General features: G+C 50.5%; 1 protein-coding gene across 1 annotated transcript in view; it reads left to right on the top strand.

Moving 5' to 3' along the window:
• The window catches only part of LOC136299220 (heparan sulfate glucosamine 3-O-sulfotransferase 3B1-like), a 28,914-nt gene extending 5,990 nt beyond the window's left edge, over positions 1 to 22,924 (top strand). The window contains exon 2 of the mRNA XM_066200629.1: positions 18,750 to 22,924. Within this exon, the coding sequence (XP_066056726.1) occupies positions 18,750 to 19,368 (619 nt within the window). The 3' untranslated portion in view covers positions 19,369 to 22,924. The remainder of the gene's footprint in view (positions 1 to 18,749) is intronic.
• Positions 22,925 to 23,161: the final 237 nt, after the last annotated feature.

The raw sequence follows: 23,161 nt of genomic DNA, 5'->3' as shown, positions 1-23,161 counted from the left end.
GGGTCCTGACTTGCTGCTGATGACTGTACCGGGGCTTGCCCTAACTGTTGCAATTCCAGGTCTTTCAGCAGCTTCTGTGTGTTTAATTAGCTTGCGAGAAACACCATGTGCTTTTTAAAGGTGCTCAGCCCAGCAGCAGCCACAAGGCAACGGAGTAAATGGACCTTATCTTAGCTTTCTTAATGGAAACAAGGGGCCCTGTGATGAAACACATTGATTATCAGCAGGCTCAGAGGAAAGGTGGGGTGAATTCAGGACAGGTATTTGTGGTGGTGTAACTTTGCCATCAGGGAGTTGCTCCCAGTCTGAAGGCGGCAGGCAGGGCTGCAGAGACAAGTGGGGAAGGGCATCACATTGTGCCATGGGTCAGATGAGGGGAAGAAATGGAGGTCAGGAGCACGGTCCCTCTGACTCCACCTAGGGAGAGCAGGGTTTGCTTGGATGAGATGTGTAGTGTACATTAGTCCATTCATAATGGTGATCCAATGGGAACAATCTCTCCTGGTGCCACACTGGCTTTGAGTATTCCCCATGGTGGTTTTCCTCTTAGGAATAGCACTGAAGGAAGAGGAAAATGAACTCAGTGAGGATGATTTGACATGTGGTGCCTTTATACTGGGAAGGTCCAGAGGTGAGGAGGGAGTTTAGGGAGCTGTTAACTGGCTTGCCACATGGTGGCTAGGGAAACTTTATTTAGAGAAAAATAATTCCAGGTTCTTCTAAGTGCCTTACATCTGCGTTAGCCTCCTTGGAAATGCCCTGGAAGTAGCCTGCTTCTACAGCAGTTTTGTTTTCTCCTCTCTGTACAGAAAAGGGAGGGAGGAAGAACATCTCTACAGAGGGATGGTATGACCTAGCCCTGGCATCAAGGGAGTCATGGCTCTGTTTGGCAGAAGGTCTGACCCAGAGTTTAATTTGCAGCCAGTCAGGGATGCAGAGCTGTGTGGCTGACCCTGCCCTTGGTGTGGCTTCTACAGTGTCACACATGGAGCCCAGCTTTGCTATTCCTGTGCTGCTGGGTGTCATCCTCTCTTGTTCTGGTCTTCTTGTGAGTGTTGTGCTGATAAAATTTCCTCAGGTCAGAGTTGTAATTTGGCTAGTCTTCTCTTCTGGTACTGCTGGGGATTTCTGCGATTCCACCAAAGTTGCTGGTTTGTAGTAAAAGTGAGCAGTTGTAACCTTTCCCTGGAACTAGTACAGACTTTGCATTCCTGTCAGTGCAGCAGGCAACTCTTCCAGAAGGAGGGGAGAATTATTGTGTGGGGCTTTCATTTTATATGCCAATGTACAAGATCACAGGTGGACGTGTGCATTTGATAGATCCTTCACAAGGCCAAATCCTTCACTGCCACAAACATGGTCCAACAGTGCTGAGTACAACTGTATTCTGCTACACCAATTCCCTTTAAAAAATATCCTTTTAATGTGGGAAGTTGTGTCTGATGAGGAGAAGAGTCTTCAGCAGCAAGTGGTGACAAAGACTGAACCCGGTCCCCAAACATGACTGTGTCTAATGCAGTCCAGAACTCTGCCTAGGGAAGGGCTCCAAGATCAGGCCTTCAGTGAGTATCCATATGACTGTGCAGAAAACATCCCCACAGAACCCAAAATCCATTACAATTATTAACTTCAATAAATAAAGCAGCTTGACAAGCTTTATATTAAAGCCCCAAGCTTTCAGCCTCTTTCGATTATCAAACACAAACTTGCGTTAAAGCTTGAAAGTCTTGAAATTTGAAAACTTAAAACTTCAAGTTCTGGTGAATGGCACAGGGAGGAGTAGGGAGTCTTTGGAAAAGTGCTCATTTATTGAAAGGGCAATTGCACTGGGGTTAAGCTGCAATAGTATTTTTGATTTGAAATCAGGTTCGGGGGCTGTGGTGGCTGAGCAGACTCTGAGCATGGATTCTCCTGTCACTAGGGGGAGGACGAAACCCCACCATCTTCCCCATAAAGTGCTTTGCTGCTTCACTGAGCTATTAAATATTTGTTTAAAAACTGGCAAGGCCTGCAGCTTTGGCATGCCCTCCGTTTGTTTTTCTAAAGGTGTATTAGACTTGGAAGGAAGACAGGAGGTGTTGGAGTAAACAGGAGGTGTGTCGCAGTCCTTTGGTCCCGGAGTGGCTGTACACGGTCCTCAGCTGGTTTGTACACAGGGCTGGGAATGCTGCTGAACGTGAATTGCAGAGGGGCACTGTGACTGTGCTCTGCCCTGTGTCTCTGCGCGTTGGAAAAGACACGCTGCCTGGCACTGAGGTGCTGTGCCCCTGCTCTGAGCGCCCTGCACACGCCTCTGGTGCCACCTTCGGCGAATTGTGCCGGATCAGAGCCAGTGTCCTCAGTGCTGGGGGGTCCCGATTTGGCAAGTGGGTTGGAACTGAGCAACCTCGTGAAGGTCTCACCTGGGACCAGTGGGGCAGTGGTCGATGTCTGAGCATCCCTGGGCTCCTGCTCTGACTTTACTATGGCTGGACGAAGCAAAGCGAGCTGCAAAGAGCCCGGCAGCTGGGCATTGCCCCCTGTCGAGGACATGCTCAGCAAAGCCCACCTTCCTTTTTCCTAGTGCAGTGCCCTGAACTTGTTGCAACTTAATACAAGGCTTGTAGCATCTTTTTTTTTTTTCTTTTCTTCCCTTTTAAATTTCCCTCTTGAGGTGGTCTGGTACCTAATGAGCCACAGGCTGTCTGCATGGCATTTGGAAAATAGCTAATTTTGGCAGCGGGAATAGCCAACAGCGGGTGTTGAGCAGGGAAGGAAGCCTTGAGAGGAGATACCGGCCTTGCCAAAGCAGAAGAGGAGTAGCCGGCTGGGGCTTCGGGCGGGGCTCGCTGCAAGCCCGAGGGGCCGGGAGCCCGGCGGCCGCGGCCGGCCCCGCGCCGAGCCCGGCACACGCCGCTGCCGCCGCCGAGACGGCTCCGAGGTCAAACTGCTCAGTGCACCGGAATAATTAATAGGCTATATATAAACAGAAAGCTCCTGTGCTCCTAAAGTAGATTAAGAGCCCGTGAGTTTCCTCTCCTCCGCCTTCTTCCCCAGAGTCTTCCTCTTCCGGGGCTCCTCCGCGGGTGAGCGCTGCAGTTGTCGCGGGCTCGGCTGTTCCAGCAGCGCTCACCAGCTGGGTTAAGCAGCTGCACAGCTGGGTCACAGCCCAGAAATGATCGGGGCAGAGCAAAGCCTGCTCTGCCTCCCCCAGTTCCCCCATCAAACCCGCTCCTGGTGCCGGAGGACAGGGCACATGCCGAGGCTCTGCCTTCCCGGAGGGAATCGCCTGGTGCTGGGAATAGCCTCGTGCTGGGAATAGCTGCTGGCATTTGCCTCCAGCAACGGGCGTTCCAAAGCTCCTGTTGCTTTGAGACTCAGTCTAGCAAGAGCTAACCTGGGCAGCTTGTTCCCAGTCATGGGGAACACGGGGAAGCTTCAGTGGGGCGTTCAAAACCTCCCCGAAGACCTGTTTGTGCGGCGTTTGCAGAGTGGAGGGGGAAGAATAAGCTGGGCTGGGTTTCTCAGAAGAGCTACAGGAACTTAAATTTGTAATGCGGCTTGAAACTAAATCCAAACAATTGCTTGACTTGTGAGTCCTGGGGAGCTGAGGTTTGTATGGTATCAAAGTTGATAATGTGCTTTAATTTATTTTCTCATGTATCTATATAAAACTGCTCAAAACTCTCTCCAGACTTCAAATGTAAAAATTTAGGGATAACATTTATTTAAGTTCTGTGTTATTTTCAATGCAGCTGCAGAAACATCTTGGGGAAAATCTAAAAAATCAGATTTTTTTAATCTAGCACAAGTGATTATGTGCTGTCAAGGCACTTGGAGAAGGGCAGAGCAGCTTCCAGTTCTTCCAGACCAGCCTAGGTTTTACAGCAGGGGCATGTACATGCCCTGAACCCATCAGCAAAGTCTGATCCTTGATTTTCCCAGGGAAATCCTTGAAAACCAAAGAGACCCCATGTCCAGCTCCAGGAGCAGTGGGGGAATGAGCATCGCCACTGCCCATGTTTGCTCCTGCTTCCTAGGCCATCTCATGCATGTCTGGTTGACCGAGGGCCACCACCACGGCTGAGGACCGGTGGAGGAGAAGCCCAGGGTGATGGGCTCCATGTGAGGGGTTGTGTTTTGGTGGGATAGGTTGTCCAGCTCCAGCTCCCTGGCTCTCCGAGGTCGAGCTGGCTTTTCTCACTTTTCACGCACCAGGCTGCGTCTACATCCGGGGGATGGAGGCAGAGAGAAAGGACTTTTTGAGGCTCACAATGGAGCCCAGATTGGTTCAGCCCAGGTCGGAGGGGGTTGGGCTGTCTCTTTGAGAACCCAAGGGTTTAGAGATCAAAGGTGTGGGTGAGTCAATTACAATTCACATTTGGTTCATCCATATGTTTGGGTATTTGAAAAGCTTCAATGGTCACCCTTTTTATATTTCTTATGCCCATTGATTTGTTAATCTGACACTTGATTTCATCTGAATAATAATAGCTGTCATTCAGAGTCCTCAGTGTTCAAGGAAAAGTCATTTCACTTGGGTTGTGCTCTAAGGCCTTGGCAGACTTGCCCATGGTGCTCTTTATGTACAAGGACTTGAAGGACTTGGGGATATTTCAGCCCCATGGCTGGCTTTGGAAGGAAATTGGCTCTGAGTGAAAGCAGGATGGGATGCTGGAGGTTGCTGGTGGGCTTTGGCACGTGTAGTTTTGCTCATAAGGTCCTTCCTGGTTGTCACTATAGCCATGGACCTGCTATTGCAATGTGTGGGGTGTGAGGAGATGGCAGGGTTACACACACAGACAACCCGAGCCATCAGAAATGGGAAGCAGGCCCTCTTAAATACTGCCTGAGTGCTCTGGACTGGATCAAATCATTGGCATGGCCATGTGAAGTCTCTAATTATGTGAATACCTTTTTAATGAGAAGCAGTGCTTTGCATCTGTTGTATTTGCAGCAGAGCATCTCTACCAGCTGAGCCTGCTCTTTAAAGAGCTCTTGGCTGGATGTCACTGACTGTTTATGACCACGCCATGGTCCCAGGTAATGACTGAGCAGAAAGGCAGTCTGCAGACAGACCTGCTCCTTCATGTTTCCCTAATTGGCCCCTGTCTCTCTCCTTCACTGGGAATTTATCCTCTTCCCAAGGCTGGTTTGGTTCCTTCTGCTTTACCCTGAGCCCTGCAGTGTCATTGGGGACCTAGGGATATGGTGGCACCACAAACCTGCAGCCTGATTGCCTCAAGGGGCACGCTGGGTTTTTGTCCTGGAAATTAATTGTATTTTCCGTCTCTGATGCTTGATGTGAGTTGTCAAAGGGGGGAGAAGAGTCAGGAGGTTCATCCTGGCCTGACTAGAGACGTTGGTGGAAAAAATCTCAATCTGGACAAATGTCTCACTGCCCTGGTCTGTTTACCGTGGAGAGATCTTGATTTCCAGTGCTACCCCTTTATGAGAGCGAATCACAAATCCGTTAACAAATGAGTTGAGGTGACAATCCCATTTGTGTTAAAATGCATTTAGGGATCAGTACTGAGAGGATCACTGGTGTGTTAATTTGCCAGGCCTTTTGTTCCAGTGGGTGGCAAAATTAGCTCATCCCAGTGAGGGTCACACTGACCGGGCCGATGCCCAGAATACTGATGGTTCAGGTTGTGCTTGGGGCCACCCCTCCCTTCTGAGAAGCAAACAGGAGACTTTCAGAAGTTAATTAGGTATGTCAGCTGGGAAAAAAGTCTAAACCAATTTTAAATTTTTGACCCACTCAATGAAATGCTGAGGGTAAGGAGCAACTGGTGAGTACAGGACCTGCTTGGTTGGTGGAGCACCCTCCCGGTTCTTCTCCGGTGGATTTGTTCTTCCCTGCTGTTACTGGCCTCGGGGAAGGTCTTCTGGTGGTCAGAGGGGCATCCCCTTCCCTCTGTGCTGCACAGTTTTAAGGCTGGTTTGGGAATTGCTGAAGAGGCAGGTGGGCTCGTGGAGCTGAGGTTTGGCAACACCTTATTGGCATTACTTGGCCTGTGGAACATGTGTACATGATCAGAAAGGGCAGTAAAAAACATAACTTTCTTTTTTCCTCACGAGAATGGAAAGCTGGCTGTTTTCTGAGCTGTTGTTTCGAAGGTCTTTGCTCTTCAGGTGGTGCTGGATGCCCCTCGGATCCCTTTAGGTGCAGAAGGTGAATTCCTGGAGATCCTACATGCCTTTTTTGAAAAACTGCAGATGTAAATGTGTCTCAAGGTTTGTTTCAAGTTCGGTCTGGCCCTGGCCACCCTGTGAGATCCCTTCTCACATGCTGTGGAAGAGCTAGTGGTCTCTGGTTGAGATGTGACATGGAAGATGTTCCAGGGCATGCCAGTGCAAAGAGGAAAGTGCTACCGGGTGAATAAAATGTCCCTGGCCCCCTCCTTGCTTTGTTATGTCCATGGTGAGGAAGAAGAGCAGGAGCAGAGCTGCCACCACTCCCTTTTTGGGGCTCCAACTCAAATACAGTGGTTCAAGCCTGACTTTGGCATGTCTTACCCCAAGCGTAGACAAATCACTGGGGATACTCCCCCAGCATGGGTTATGATCTGCAGGGTGGGAGCTGGGGTATCACTCAGGTCTCCGAAGTTTATCAGGAGGCTTTTTTCTCTAATCATGGCTGCAAAGACCCAGAGCAGGAAGGCTGGGCTTAATTAGGAGAAATGTGTCTCAAGGTGGCAAACAAAGTCCTCCCTGTGCAAATGCTGGGCCACTCATGCAGGTGTTTAACAAAGGGCAACATTATCAGTGTAACTCATTACCTGCCCGTGCAGGCACACAGATTAGGGCATTTGTTTCTGTGTTGGGGAAAACACAAAAGACCTCTCAGCAGGGCTGTGATTTATGAGCGTTGCATTAGGGGAACATGGTCCTACCTGTCTCTTGCTGGAGTGGCTGTTGACATGTGTTTCCTTTTGGGGTTGGCTCTTTGCTGTGTGGGTTGGGGTTTTTTTCCCACCTTCTAGCAGAGTTGGAGCCGGTGAAATGTGGTGGCTTGGCACTGCCCCAGAGGAGAGGCAAAGCCTGGGAAGTTCATCACCTTGTAGTGCTCTCCTGGGTAGAAATCTGTCAGGTGTTTCTGAATGTCAGCTGTTGTGGACCAGGGTTGGCCACTCACATTCAGCTGCTTTTTGGTGTCTGGAGAGAGGCTGCTGCCATGGTCACTACATGGTTACTTAATCAGAATGTTAATTTATGAGTGTGTGCCATAAAAATCTGTATCTATATAACTGGCATGGACCCCACCCTAGAAGGGCCCAAACCAGAGGTTGTTTCTCTTGAACCGACTCCTCTTCTGGGAAACTTCCCTCTTGCAGCAGGGCACAGAAACGGTGTGGCAGTGTGTTGCTGCCATACAGATGCCGGGGGGGTCCGAGCTGTGACCATCTGCCCTGCATTGGTCACACCACATGTGCCCTTTGGGTCCAAATCGAGGCGTTCCCTGCTTGCTGGGCTCACCACCTCCAGCATACAGCAGAGTGAGTCACTGGAGCAGGGCCTGGAAGAGGAGGTACTGTAGGGATAACCTGGATTAGGAATACCTCCTGGTGTCCCAGCTGGGTGCAGGAGCCCCAGGGTGCTCCGGTGTCACAGGTGGGATGAGCCAGGAGGATGTCCTTCTCCATGTGGAGCAGCAGGTAGTTCACAGCTGGGGCAGCAGCGGAACGCCAACAGGCTGTACTCTTTCTGCAGTGCCAGATCTTCTGTCTCAATATCTACTTCTGCCTCCCCCAAATCCCAGATCCTCACATCTCTGGGGCTTAACCTGATTATATCCCTCCCTTTGCTGCAAGGAAGCATTTCCCCAAGACCTAGGAGGAAGAGAGATGTCTTGAAGACCTATGAGGAGCAGTGCCCGGGGTGGTTTAACATCTTTGAGAGGATTAGTGCTGTTGCCACAATTAAGAGAGCAAATTGATAGGTGTGGGAGCTGTTTGGGGCTACGGACTCGATGGCTGAAGGTACCACCAGTACTGGCTGGTGCTCCTGCCACACCTGCTCAGGCCTGTGCCTGAGCCTTGGTGGCAGGGACAGCGTAAGAGGGAAGAGGCTGTGGTGTGAGCAGTGGGCATTGGTGCCTCTTGGATGTGACTGAGTGGCTGCTCTGGGGCAGGAAAGCTGGCAGCAAGGAGTGGGCTTTTGGCTGGGGCTTGTGGGAACTGCCTAGTTGTTCTCCTGATGGAGTTGAAGCCAAACCCCTGAGATCAGAATCTCTGTGTTAGTGTGGACTGTGTTAGTCCCACATCCTCTGCTGCAGGAGACCCTCCTGTCACCTGGGTACCATGGATGTGTTTTGGATATCCCACCATTATGATTTCTTCGTCCTCTTCCAAGCCGGGCTTCCTTTGCACAGGCATACTCTGAGCTAGCCTTGCAAGAACTGTGGGGTTTTTGTAATTTTTTTTATTATTATTTTATTTATTTTTTTTTGTCTCCACAATTAAGCCAGTAACTCCAGCCCCTGACTCTCTTACTTTCTGGGTTTTTTTCTGGACAAGGATATCCTGTGCTTGCAGGTGCTGACCCAGTCCAGATGCTGGTTTCAGCTTCCCATGAGGGCAGGATTGGTGCTGTCTAAGTGAAGCTGAGTTGAAGAATTCGATCTCTGGTGCAAGGATATTTTGAACTAGTGCTCTTCAAGAGCAGATCTTTGTCATGCAATGAATCTGCCAGTGGATCTATCAAATCTTTACACAGTAGGAGGTTAGTACACGTAATATTAACTGTAGGCTATAAATTCTTGAGGGAGGAGAAGTTGCTGGTCTTTCTGGTTGCAAAAGAGTAAGAGGCAGTCCAGAGAATTTATTTTTTAGCAGGAATGAGTTGTAAGCACTGAAATCTCTCTGGATGCCTAAAATTCTTCCTCTTTCCTCCCTTTCAGGCTGTTGTCTATTTAATTTATTGAAAAAATGTTTCTACAGCTTTGCAATAAACTCTTGCACACTGTGACAGTAATCTTGGCTTGTTACAAGCCTGCAAACGGTGCAGCTCTGCAGCAGTGGAGTAGTTGCTGATTTCCCAGAGCGCGCAGAGCCGAGCTGCCTGCTCCTGGTGGAAGTGCTGGGGACTCACTGGTGGCCTCCAGGCGCCAGAAGAGAGGGAAGAGGATTACAATGGTGCAACTGCGGCACTCCTGCAGGGATAAATTCCAGTTAAACACTCCAGCGGGGTGTACGAGGAGGTGCCATGAAGCAGGAATAAAACGCGCAGTTTGGTGTAGACAGTTGGTGCGGCGATCTGCTGGTAAAGGGGCTTTAGTCCCAGTTTGCCAGTTAGCTCAGGCGTGTTTCCTGCTGAGTTCAGGGGATTTTCCCCCCTTAAGTTATGAGTTTCACTCTGAGAACTTCCCTCTCCCCGCTCTGCTTTTAAACAAAACCAGCGTTTTTGTCCTTTTTGGGGGAAATGGAGACACGTTAGAGTACTCTCACACGACTTGAGCAGTGGACGGCAGAGCGCAGTGATGCTGGGCAATATTCTAAAGAACTCCCCCGTAAACAGCAGTTGGGTTTTAATTGCGGCAGCGCCGGGCGCTCTCTGTCGCCGGAGCGGCAGCGGGGCACCCGCGGCCCTGAGAGGGGAGCGGCGCTGGCCGGGAGGAGCGGGATGCTCATTTCAGCCCCACCCCCGTACTGCGCTCAGAAGCTCTGATTTTCAGAGCAAAGCGCTATTGAGGCATCGGGACAATGGAGCCCAAATCCTGCTGGGGGAAGGGAGATGCTGGCAATTGCATCTTTTGTCGCTTTTCCTTCTTTACTTGCCTGTGGCCTCCCCCATCCCACCCTCCAAGAAATCCACATAGATGCTCACTAGATGATAATGCAATCACTTTCTTGGGACCTTGCTAATAGGATTATAATTATTACTGGAGATGAACTGGAGTGAATAGAATATTTACCATTTCATCTTAAATTATTGTAAATCCCTTCAAAGGAGCCCTTTGATATGTAAAGTGCTGCTCCTCTCCCCCCAGTGAAGATAATTATTTAGTGGAAGTTCAGAGCTTTTAAGTATGGTGGGGAGTAGAAAGAGGCTTCCGTGTTTACATAAAGAGAAGAGGAGGGCCTGTAATGAACTGGGGACATTGATGAATATCTTGCCTGGCTCCAGCAAAGGAGGAGGGAAAGTTCTTGCTTAGTGATTGTAACATCTCGTGCTGTTATTTGGGGAAGAAGTGAAAAAATAATTGGAAATTCGGCCCTTCCTGATCCAAAGAAAGCCTCACATCCCTGCAGCCTGTGTTCGGTTGGGCATGATCTACCCAGAGGCAGTGGCTACATTCTGAGTTTGCTCTGTAGGGCTGGAGGAATTTTCATTTGAGGAATGACCAAGTAGCCCGGGAGGCCTCAGCCTGGCAAGGAGATTTCTCAGGGGAAGGTTTGGCACTCTCCAGACTCGGAGCTAGGCTGGACATGGAGGGAGGGACGGACTGGTGTGACGGTGCAAGGACTGGGGCTATGCTGTGAGGGCAGGGGTGGTGAAAATGGCCAAAGCAAGGAGCCTTTCCTTGGGTGGGCTGTGCATGCAGAGGGTCAGGAGGAATCATAGAATGGCCTGGGTTGGAAGGGACTTTGGATATCCTCTCATGTCATCCCCCTGCAGGGATGCCACCCACTAGAGCAGATTTCTCAGGGTCCCATCCAACCTGGCCTCGAATACTTACAGGAACGGGGCAGCCACGTAGACAAAGGGCTGGAAGAGAGATCGATTTAGGATTATTAGGTGCACAAAGTACATCAGGCAAAAGAAGGCCTCTGGAGCTGAATTTGGATGGAGGCTGGGAAAGCAGTGGGGGACAGTGTGCTGCTTGCCCCATTCTTGCTCTGCCCTTTCCTTCCTCTGGCCAGGGCTGGAGGTTCCCAGGCCACAGGAGAGGAGAGCACTGGACCCTGTGGGCACATTCATGTGAGCGTCTGCAAGGAGGATACACTTCTCCCAAGTTTCCAGGGTGGTCTCGGCTCTTTGGACCCTTCCTCCCAGAGGCTGCCCTGCGTGGAGCACGAGCTCAGGTAGGAAGGGGGATTGCTCCAGTCAGCCACCTCCAAGACCATCTTTATACCTTTGCATCCTTTGCCAAGGTATGGGCATGTCCCAGGAGTGATGGTGACATCACTCATCGGACTGCTGGGGTGTGTGTGGAGCCTGGGCTTCTCTCTTGTGCTTTCTGGTGAAAGCATAAGCCTGTCCTGTGCAGGCAAAACTCTCACCAGGTGTTTCTGCTGAGCTAGGTAATTCCTCCCCTATAGCTGCAGCTATATGGTCCACCATATATGGCCCTTTGATACAGAAGGCAGCAGCCCTATGAGGGATAGCATGTCATATCCTGGTTATGAGGACTGCTTCTAATTAACCAGTTTAATCTCGTGCACTAGGGGAGGCATTTGGGTGAGAGATGTGTTTTGGCTGGCATGGGGTAAGAGGCTGCCTTTGCAGCAGAGGCTGGTGGAGCTCATTTCACCCATTGCTGTTCCCAGATGCACAAACCCTCCAGGGTTTGTACGTGGATCAGGCTCTGCTTTGTCCAGGTTGGTGCTCGGATGCTGCTGCAAACTCTCTGTTCAGCTCTGTGGCTGGGCTAGCTCCCTGTGTCCCAGCATAGAGAGGGTCAAGCCTCTGTGGTGACTCCTAGGTCTGATTTGAATGCAGTAAGTTTTGAAAAGGTGGATAAAGTCTTTTATTAAAAAAAATAAACTCTCACCTTCCTCGCCCCCAAAAAAACCCCAAACAACCCCTAAACCCTGGTATTTGCAGCAGTGTGTTGCCCCCTCCTTGGGGCACTGCTTGCTTTGGTTTGCCAGGGCTGTTTGGTGCATCCTGGCTGTGCCACGTGGAGTGGGGATGAAGGGACCCTCTGCTGCTGCCCCCATCTCCCCTCTCCCCACAGCTTTGGTGGGGTTTTTTATTTGCATCAAAGGAGCACGGATCACACTCCACAGCCAGACCAGAGCCTGCTCCTGTGGGGTACGTGGTGATGCTGCCCACTGGCTCTTTGGTCCCACGGAAGTCCCTTCCTGATGGCTACTCTCCACACACCATTACTGTCCTCTCCCTCCTTTAATCCCCAAAATTCCCCGGCAAGTGAAGGGCATCTAGCAGATTTGAGGGCAGGGAGCAAGGAGGGTGAGAAAAACATTAATTTCAGGCCAACAAATTTTTTTCCTCCTTCACCTGCTCCTTCCTCACCCCCAAAGTTCATTAATTCCCATCATCTGGTTTGTGTAATCGTTGTGGTGAGTGTTTGACGGAGCTGGATAGGGTTACATCCATTTCAAAAAGGCCGAGGCTGGTTCCCAGCCGTTCCCTTTTATTGTTGTATAATTTGCCAACCCAAACAACAGACTTCTGCTTGAGACAAAGGCACACATGTTGCTCTTACCACTGGTCATAAAAAGAGGAGAGACTGCCTGCTACTGTACAGGTCTGTGGTGCAACAGCAGCTGAAGCCAAGAAAAATTTTGGTAAGATGATGTATCAAATAATGAAGTAGCAAGCACTCACACTCCCAAAGAGGAATTTGCTACTGCTTCTTCTGTCTCTATTTCTTCCTCCATCTCCCTCGTTCCCCCATCCCACTGCTGCCATCAGAAAGCAGAGTCAAAGCCAAGAAGGTAATTGTGAAGCCAGTTGACCTGTGTGCAGGTGGCAGGTTTGTGTGAAAGCAATTAAAACGCTTTATTACTTTAACAGTCTTTCCTAGAGCTGGTCAGGTTCTTGCTTTTAAGGAGTATTGCTGGGATTCAATGATTCTGTGATCAGACATGTAGGGAAAAGGGCCTGGTAGGGTCAGGATGGGACCAGTGTGGTGGCCTCAGGAGCTGAGGTGGTGATGCTTTGGGGTTTTGATTACCAGAGCATCTCTGAGCTCTTGCTCACGGTCAGGTGCCAGTATGGGGCTACAACCGTGTGGTTTTAATCGAGCCCCTGGCTGCTCTTACCAGCACTGTACGTTTTTCCTGCTTTCTGACAGCAACATGCTGCCTCAAAAACTGGGAACAATTGGGTATCACCTTGGCAGAGGGGATGAGCTGTAAGGCAAAGCTGCCACCAATGGAGCCGCCACCCCATCCTTCCCTGGGTGTCTGCAGATCTTTTTCAAGATATCAGAATTAGCTCTCTTGGCCTAAATTTATTTATTGAGATGGGGAGGAGAGAAAAGGCAGAGAAGTAGCAGGAATTAGTGAGAATTGGCTGTTGCAGTAAAGCACTCCTTAGAAATGTTTGACTTAAGGTGACAGATGGACAGATAGACTGTGGTGTGACATGAGCCCTTTGGCTTTGGTGGGATCCTGACTGGAGCAAAGCTGGACGGGACCACGGTGAGGTGGGAACAGGGTACCAAACTGCCCACGGGATGGGGCAAGACAGAGGGAGATGCAGCAGGCGGGAAAACCTTCTGCACTAAGGATGGTTCTTGCTGTATTTGCTGGCAGAGCTGCTGTGGGGACTGCTCTGAGTGCTCCCCAGCCTGCACCTCATAGCTGCATCCAGGTGCTGTGGTGTTTTATCCTGACCATAACAGCCCTTCTGCTTTTTCAACACCCCTTACACTGCTGTCCATCTCCTCTGGGAGAGTTTTCTCACCTTTGCCGAGGGAAACTGAGGAAGTGTGGTGGTGTAGAGCAGAGGGGTTTGAGACTGGAAGGTGCCATGGCTGCAGCTGCATCTCAGGACAACCCGATTTTAAGACTTAACCTGTGGAACTCCTCACTTGAACATGTTGGAACAGGGGTAACATCTCCCAGAGTGATGCTGGATGGGAATATATCCAGGACGAAACCTTCCTTGGAAAGGAAGTCTCATCTGCTCAGCTCTGGGGCTCCTGTTGTGCAGCAGGACACCTGGGTGTGCCAGGCCGTGGCCGGGCAGCCTGACGGTGACCCCGCCACGGGCAGACAGTCTGTCTGCAGCCCCCAGGCTGAGCCCTGCCGTGGAGGGTTTATCCCAGCAGGTGTTTGCAGTGCCAGGAGGTGCATGGGGGGCCCAGCAGACACCCCCAGGGATAAAACCAGGCACCGCTGCTGTGCTCTGCCCTGCGCTGGTCTGTCCTACCTGTAGCGAATAATGCAGCAACAGGTTGTGGGGGTCCCCGTGCCCCCCCGGCCTGTTCCTCCTTGAGAAGTAGCAGCAGATTAGCCTGGAGCCCCTCTGTGCAGACAAAAGCTGCCACAAAGGGCATTAGGCTTCAGGATTGGATTACCATGTGGCCACCTGTCATCCCCAGTTTGTAAATTTATCTCACTCTGGGTCCGGTTTTCATATTGGAGAAGTTTGCACTTAAAAAGCCCACACAAAATCCCCTGCCCGGTGCCTCTCCCAGCAACAGCCTGGCTGAGTTCATCTTGGTATCCCTTCTTATTCCAGGCTTCAGAGCTGCGTGGGGCTGGGGATTAGGGCTGTGTGAATGAAGGAAGCCTTCATTACATTAGTTTAAGTGGTTAATAGGTAAAGTAGGCCAATCCATCTTTAGACTAAGCCTATCACTTCGCCTACGAAGGGTGCAGGCTTCACCGAGGAAATGTTCATTAAAGGAAAAGCTTTTCCTCTGTCCCTCTTGACATGTTAATAGCTCAGGGTTAGGGGCTGGCTCTGTGAGCAAAATTCACAGCTGTGCAAAATTCATAGCTGTGCTCACAGAGCAACTTCGTCCCCTTGCTGGGATCCAGTTGCTGCCAGCTCTGCCCTAGTCAGCAGTGCTGAGCCCCACCAGTGCTTTGCTGGGTGGGGAATAAAGGATGCTGGGGGCCTGCTGGTGCTCCTCATTTCCTTCTTCCATGCTCACTAAGCTGGTGCCTGATCCCTTCCCAGGCAGGGAAGTGGGGATGGAGTTCATATGACAGGTAGAGGCAGTGCTTTGGTGCTGGGACTCTCTGCTGTGGGATGTTCTCATGGCCAGGAGTATTTGTGGGTTTGAAAGGATTAGACAGTTCATAGGTGCTGTGAAATGGGATGATTTGGATGCAGATGCTGTCTGCAGAGGTCTTTGAACTCCAGGTTGCCAGAAGGCAGGAGGGATGGCTTGCTGAAGTTTTCATACTGTATTTTCTACTACAGCTTCCACTATGGCCCTCAGTGGTGTGTCTCTACCAAGGCCTGGGGCTCAGCTGAGCTCCCTGTTTCCCACAGTCCAATTGCCTCTGTCATTCCCTTTGCCCTCAGTGGACAGCAGTGGCAGCTGCACCTCTGCCTTTCTCACCTTGTGCCAGGCGGTGCTGGCAGGAGCTGCCTGTGAGTCCTCCATGGAAGCAGAGGCTCCCCAGTCGTCACAGGCTGTGATCTGTACCCACCCCTGAGCTGAAAGTGGGTTTCTGCTGGACACCGCTCCCTTCTCCCAAGGGGCTGCATCCTGCCAGGGCATCGTGGCTTCTCACCACCACAGCTCCTGTTCCCCCTCCCAAAGCAGCAGCTGTAGTTTAGCATGGCCCTTGCTGTCTTGAAGCCCCAGAAGCAGACATGTTCAGGTCTGGATCTGGTCCTCCTTCCACCAAAACGTGTGTCCAGTGTGTTGTGTTGGAGCTGCAGCGCTCTGCTGGGCCAAGTTGCCCTTCTCCAGCTGTGGCTTGAATGGGAATAAATTCTTCTTGGTGATTTTTCCACCACTGTGAGTTCAGACCAGCCAACGTACCAGTTCCTTCTGTCCCCCAGGCTCTGCTGTCTCGGGCTGCCAGCATGATGGATGGTGCCTCTGTGGGAAGGTATGGAAACCATGGGAAAGCTCCTCACAACTGACATGCCCGTGCAATAAAACCTTTGCTTTCCTGGATGGGCTGTTGTCAGAGGTTCAAACCACATCCATGGGCCACAATATTTGTCTTCAGTTGCAGCTGTCTTCCTTTCATGCAGCCACTTTACAAACAAAGCAGAGCCTGAGACAATCGGCAGGGTCTTGGTTTTGGGCTGGCACCTGTGTGGTACAATGCAGGGAGAGCAGGAGCAAGGGCCTGAGGGCTGTTTTTGGTGGATCCAGGTCTTGTACATGGGTTGAAGGTTCTGTTTCTACCTCTGCTCACCTCAGCCTGTGTTGGCCAACCTGAGGGCAGTAGGTGTGTCAATGTGCCTTGCTCTGCTTTGCTTGCTGTGATGGGTCACCAACAAAATGTTTTTAAATTGCCAAGAATTCAGGCAAATATAATCTCTCCAAAAATAACAGTCTGGGAGGTTTAGACTTGCCCAGAACTGAGCACCCAGCCACATCTGCAATGTGGATCCAGGAGATGAACTGCTCTGCAAAGGGGCTGACACCAGGCCAATGGATGCCTCTTAGGCAAAGAGTTACTCCCTGCTTTTTTCCACTTATGGTGTGCTCCTCTGTATTTGCTGAAATGCTAATTAGGAACCTGTGTTTCCCAACTGGATCAACTGACTTGGCACTCCATCCCCAGCAATTTCCTCCTGTTTCACAGCCCAGTCCTACCCAATGCCTTTCTTGTGCAAGGAGGGGAAAAATAAACCTTGCATCATTCCCACGAGACTGATAAATACTGGCTGTAGCAGTCCTGGAGGAAAAATCAGTCCCAAAATGCAGGGCCCCTTACAACTAGCACTCCGATGAACCTGACCTAAAGCTAAAGGGCTTCAGTGCAATGCAGGCAACCTGAGAAGGTTTTGGGAAGCTTTCTCCTCTCTAGGCAGATCCCAGGCCATTAAGGACTTCATGGGTGGAAAACAACCTCTTAAATCAAGCTGAAAAGCAGTTGGTGGCCAGTACAGAATGTAGAACTTGAGTTTAATGTGGCCATAAAAGGAGACACCACTTAATGAGCAAATGTTGAAATCTACATCAGCCCTTGACAAATTTAGGGGTTGCTCTGAGCGTTGTTGACTGGCCCTATTCTGTGACAGCATTATGGGGTTGCAGTGTTGGCCAGAAAGGTGAAGGATTAGTCAGAGTTTTATTCTGGTTGCTGTTTTTGGCACACACACACTGGCTCTTGCCTTCCAGAAGCTCTCACATCCCAGGTATCTGGTTGACCAGCGTGATTTTTATCTGCATGTGAAACTCCACTTGTGTGGACTTGAAATCCCAGCCTTCAGGGTTGCCACCACCTCTGGCCATGGCTGGAGGTTTCCACAAGCTGATATCCTCTTCCTCCACAGTCCAGCTTGTCCATCACCACTTCTCCAGAGTGCCGTGCAGATCTGGGACAGGCACTGTCTCCCGCCTTGGGACTGTGGAGAAGGGATAAAGCCCCTGTGCCTCCAGGCACAGCTCACATGGAGGATGGAGGTGCAGCCCCTGCGTGCCCCTTGCCAGTAAACACCTTGCACAAAGATAATGCCGGAAGGTGATGAAGTAAAATAACAGTGTGAGCTCACCAATAGCTGCATAAATAGCTACTGACCAAATTTCACAGACATGGTATGATTTTTGATGCAAACAGACCTCTCATTCTTGGGTCCCCTCTTATTTGCCCTCATTACAGATTGGTCAGTTTTCTTCACTTGAGTTCTTAATCAGGGCAACCATTGGCTTTAGCACAAATGATCAGTGGCTGTTTTAGTTGCAAGAGCCCTGGTGATCTTTGCTGTGGAAGCATAAAAGCAGCGAGGGAGGAGATGGCTGCTGGGAACAGCAGTGTCCTGTGGCTGAGCGAAGTACAGCTTCAGGCTTGCAGATCATGCACCGGCTGCTTATTTCTCTGTGCTGGGTGCATGCTTTGAAAACTTAATCAAGTTTTATAGCTTTAATTTCGTGCCTGGCTCCCCTTTTACCCTTTCTTTTCAACTGTCTCACAACCCAGAGCAAATGAGTCCATTTGGGCTATAAAGGGAAAGAGCTGGCAAACGGTCTGAAATATTTCAGCTTGCCTAGTGAATGATAGGAAATAACTACTCTTCCTGCTTCATGCCATTTCCATCATTTCTGCAAGCTCCCTATTCTTTACCCACGTGGCTAATAAGAAATAGCCAGGGAATAAGGTGGAATTGCTGAAAGCTTTAAGTTTTAAAAGTACTTTGTGAAGGTATGTCCTGCCCATGCTCTAAGGTTGTGCTGTCCACAGTGTCCATATCCCATGTATCCCATATCCTGACCTGCTGTAACCTGTGGGGCAGTGCTGGGGGGGGTTGTCCTCATTGTCTCCTGGACTGGGGTGTGCTGAAGATGCCACAGGCAGCTCTTGATGCCCTTTCTATTTCATGTGAAGAAACAAGTGATAGAGAACAGTAAAGCAGGGGGTGAAACTGGGTGCAAGAGGACACCTGAGTGAAGTCCTGCTGTTGGCAAGCCAGGGAGAAATTGCACCCTGTTGCCTGAATTGGGAAAAGTTTTGCATTTGGGATGCTGAGGGAAGGTGAGGCGGACATGCTCTAGTGATCTCCTGCTCTTCTGCTGTTGCATCCTCTCATTCCCATGAGGAAGTGAGCTCTGGATTGCGGCTGAGGTCTCAGTGGTGTTGACATGAGCCAGAACAGCCACCTGGTGCAGCTCAGGACCCCTCCTGACCAGGCTGGAGCTGGTGTGGAAATGCAGCCATGGTCCAGGCACAGAGTGCAGCTCAGCTAATCCACTCACGGATAACTGGGGGATTACTCAGATGGATTCTAATACAGTGGCCTTTAATAATAATCCCCCCCCCAATCCCTAAATCAATGGGAAATGGATTTCTCTGTGTGATCCAAATGGTCTGTGAAGGCATTTTAGGGAGAAGAATTTTTCTGTATCAATGTGTGAACATCCATGTAAATGCATATGGATATTTTTGTTCCTCTCCCTTGCCCTTCTGACCCGTGTCTGTGTGTTCTGCTGGCAGGGACCTGATGCCCAGGACACTGGAGGGGCAGATCACCATGGAGAAGACCCCCAGCTACTTTGTCACCAAGGAGGCCCCGGCCCGCATCTCCTCCATGTCCAAGGGCACCAAGCTGATCGTGGTGGTGCGGGACCCCGTGACCAGAGCCATCTCGGACTACACCCAGACGCTCTCCAAGAAGCCTGACATCCCCACCTTTGAGAGCCTGACCTTCAAAAACAGGACTACGGGCCTGATCGACACCTCGTGGAGCGCCATCCAGATCGGCATCTACGCCAAGCACCTGGAGAACTGGCTCCTCTACTTCCCCATCGGGCAGATCCTCTTTGTCAGCGGGGAGAGGCTGATCAGTGACCCCGCGGGGGAGCTGGGCAGGGTCCAGGACTTTCTGGGCCTCAAGAGGATCATCACTGACAAACATTTCTACTTCAACAAAACCAAGGGCTTCCCGTGCCTGAAGAAGGCGGAGGGCAGCAGCAAACCCCACTGCCTGGGGAAGACAAAAGGCAGGACCCACCCCGACATCGACCAGGAGGTGGTGCAGAGGCTGCGGGACTTCTACCGCCCCTTCAACATGAAGTTCTACCAGATGACAGGGCAGGACTTCGGCTGGGACTGAGCCTGGCATGGGAAAGTCCCCTGTTATTACTTGCCCAGCGTGGTTTGCTTCTATAAAGAGATATATATGTATGTAAAATGTACAGAAATCTATTTTATAATAATTTATTTTTAATTCCTAAGCAATTAATTCACTAAGCTGCCTAACTGCACTGGCTAGAACGGTAGCCTGTAACCTGTTTAACATTCCACAGTGTTTAATTCTAATGTCTCTCCTTTCCTTGTTTTTTTTCCCCTTCCACTTTCTCTTTGGTTTGGTTTGTAACAGACAGTGCTTCCACTTTTCCTAAACAAAATTTGTATTTAAAAATCAAAAGAAGGGAGGGAGGGAAGGGAGGGAGGGAAAGCACAAGTTTATTTTTGTTACGGGTATCTGGCCTTTATAAACAGTTGCTTTCCCTATTCCAGTGTCCCAGTCTCTGCTCTGCTGTTGTGCTCCTCCATCCCGCAGTTTTCTGGTTAGTTCCACAGACCTGGGGGGTATTTCTCTGGGGTGAGGTGGGAGGAAGGCTGGGCATCCCTGCACCCCACGTACCTCTGCTGGGCAGCAGCACGTTTTCCCAGTGGCTGTAAGCGTGGGAAGCCCAAGCCGTAGTGCTCCTGCTCAGGATTGCCAGGAGGGCAATGTGCTCTTTTTCCAGCAGAGAAGCTGCAGAGCCTATTGCATGGGCAGAGCTCTCAGTACAGTTTTCCTTCCTGCTTTTTGTCCAGGAGGTTCTTTCCCACAATCCCTCTATGCATTTAAAATCTTTACTGCAGGATAAATGTAAAGTGCTGTCTGTGTGTGACGTGTGGTGCTGGTCGGTGGGACCTGCAGAAAGTGTCGCTCCAGGAACACCCCTGCACGCCGGGCACTGCTGGGAGACGGCAGTGCCTGCAGCACTGGGAGAACCCTCCACCCACCAAAGACATCAGCAGAACCACTGGGAAAACCTCAGGTGTCTGCCTGGCATCGTGCCCAGCATGGAGTGTGTCCCAGCACACGGCAGAGGCACTGTTACCTCCAGCCCCACGGCCACCACAGCACCTCCCAGTGCGTGAGACTGGGGAACATCGCCCTTAGCCCTCTTAATTCCCATCGCTTTTTGGTCCAGCACCCCATCCTTGGTCTCTCCCAAGGAGCATCATTTGCTTAGAGCCAAGAAGAAGTGCTGCTTTACCAAAAAGGGGGAATCTGTAGGAAGGCAGGGGGGAGTTGGGGCACGCTGGGGTTGGGGTATTCCCGGCAGTCCCTGGCTGAGCACAGGGGTGGCAGCCAGGCAGGGCAGAAGGCTCCAACTCTGTAACCATTAACCTGAATGCAGCCCTTCTCCTCGGGTGTAACCAGCTGCTGTGGGCCTCCAGGACAGGTTAGGTGGGCTGTCCTGAGAGCTCTGCCAGTGTTTTGTGAGCTCAGGAGGTCCTGATAAGCACCGTGTGTGCCCACTGCCTTATCATTGCTGTCAGAGGGTCTGCCAGCTTGACTGGAATGCTTTAAGGGCAAGGTGGCAGCAGAAGTGATTTTCTCATTGAATTTTTAACAGAAACAGAGCTGTGATGTCCTTGGGCAGCAAAACTCCTCACACCTCACCTGCAGCACTGAAATGATGCACAGAGCATCTCCTGGTGTTGCCATGGGAGCACTTCCATAAGCAGTGTGGGTGAAACTGGAAACAACAAAAGCACCAATGGGCAGAACATCTAATTTCATATGCATTGCCTATAGAAATCCAGGCTCTGCACCTCTCCACAGTTACTCATTGCTCCCCCTAGGAGCTGCCCTTTTGCTGAGCTGTGCCCAAGCTGTGGTGGGGCACATTCAATGGTGTTTCCCAAATGTTTACTTTTGCAGCCTCCTCACACTTGCCTGCCCCCTTCCATCTCTCTGCTGTGGCTGTTGGGTGATGAAAATGTTCCTCAGAGGCTGGCTGCTCTGTCTGGGTCTTGATCTAGTCCTGCTCCCACAGACAGAGCAAAGCAGACCCTGCTCTGGGTCTGCTGCAGGTGCCAGGGAGCTGCCCTTGTGAGCTTTGTTTAAACCTGAGGGCTTTTGGTTTGGCTCAGCAGTGTCACCCCTCCAAAGGGATTTAGGGACTCACACCACCGTGTGTGGGTTCACACTTGGGGTTCAGTGCACATGGGCAACCTCAGGGAAAAGGAGATTGTAAGCATAACATCAACAGGCTGAGCTGCCCACAAAGCTGCTGTGAGCAGAATGCAAATACCGCCTTGGGCTTTGTCTCCAAACACATCTTCCCACAAACAGGGAAATTCTTCTTGCCCTGAGCCACTTCTAGTGAAGAAATGACACTTTGGGCCAATGCAGTCTGACTTCAGGGGGTACAGGTGGGATGTGGGACATGCTGGGCTGTGCAGGCTGACAGCCCCTGCTTTCCCCTGTCCTGAAAAATCCAGCTGCAGGCCTGAGCAGCTGGGTGGATCTATGCACTTTTGAGGGGTTTGGCTTCAACTCCAGCCAGGTCCATGGCTCTGTTTCCTGCTGTCAGGACAGCTGACAAATGCAGGAGTGTGTCTGCTTTATCCCAGACCCTGCCACTGTTGGGTGACTGAGGGGAAGGAGCTGCAGGCACTGAGAAGAAAATAACTTCCTGGTGGAAAAACAAGTGATTTTTGGTTCTCAAAACCTCAGTCTTCCTTCTAGCAGCTTATGCAATGCATGAAAGAAACTTGACCTCTCCACCTGGCCCTTGGGTGAGCTCCCAGCTGTGGCTGTGCCATTTCCCAGAGTGTTTCAGTGGTGGAGCCTCTGGGACCTGTGTGCTGGCACGGGCTCCTTTCCAGGTGCTTCCCTCCGGAGTGTGTGCTGGCTGCTTGGTGCTGGAAGCTTCACATCCCCTATGTCTTCCCTGCTTTCCTGGAAATGAGTTTTTAATATCCCAATGCCTTCCTCAGCTGTACAGCAGTGTGGGCTCAATTTGTATAATCAAGCCCTGCTGTGAAGAACTCTTGTGTGGAGCAAACTTGTTGGAGAGTGGAAATACAGAGAGTGAGGAATAACTCTTCTAACCATGAGCAAGTTGTCAGTCCTGACTCAATATCCTTCATAATGAAGTCTGCACTAGACTTTTAATGTAAAAAAGCCTTACCTAACAAATATGACAATGAAGGTGAATTATCTGTGGTGTTCATCTGGTTGCTAATATTGGAATCAGTGCATTTTTTTATATACCCCCTCCTTATTTTTAAATTAAGCTTGGAGATGTGAGTAGAAGTTTGGTTGGTTGATTTTTTTTTCAAATTGTAACATTAATTTATGGCTGAGTTTCATTCAGTCTTGTATTCAGAAGTGCAGTATAGTTATTAGTGTTGTGTTGTCTGTAACATGGTTCTATAGTGTAGTAGCCAATTTGTAAAAAAAAAAAGAACAAAATTAAAAGAAAAACAAACCAAAAAAAAAAAAAAGCCACAAAAAAGAAAATCTACAAAAAAAGTATACGGAGTATTTTGTGGTATGTACAACACAAATTAATTTTACACAGAGAAACATGTTTCTAGGAAAATGGAATTCTGATAATTCATACTATTTGTATGAACAAATAAAAGCTCTATTTTACGAAGCAACAGGCGTGGCTGTGTTCATTCGGGAGGGCTGAAAGCACTGGCACGTCCGTCCCAGGGCTGTCGGTGCAAGCCCAGGAGCCCGTGCTGGGGTCGGGGGGACAGACACACCCTGGGCGGGGACAGACAGACACACCCTGGGAGGGGACAGACACACCCTGGGCGGGGACAGACACACCCTGGGCGGGGACAGACACACCCTGGGAGGGGACAGACACACCCTGGGCGGGGACAGA

Source organism: Chamaea fasciata, unplaced genomic scaffold (assembly GCF_029207755.1).
Source record: "Chamaea fasciata isolate MVZ Bird 193981 ecotype frontalis unplaced genomic scaffold, bChaFas1.0.hap1 SCAF_19, whole genome shotgun sequence".
Lineage (NCBI taxonomy): Eukaryota > Metazoa > Chordata > Aves > Passeriformes > Sylviidae > Chamaea > Chamaea fasciata.
The sequence above is the reverse complement of the archived record's forward strand: the minus strand, read 5'-3'. Positions and strand labels throughout refer to the sequence as shown.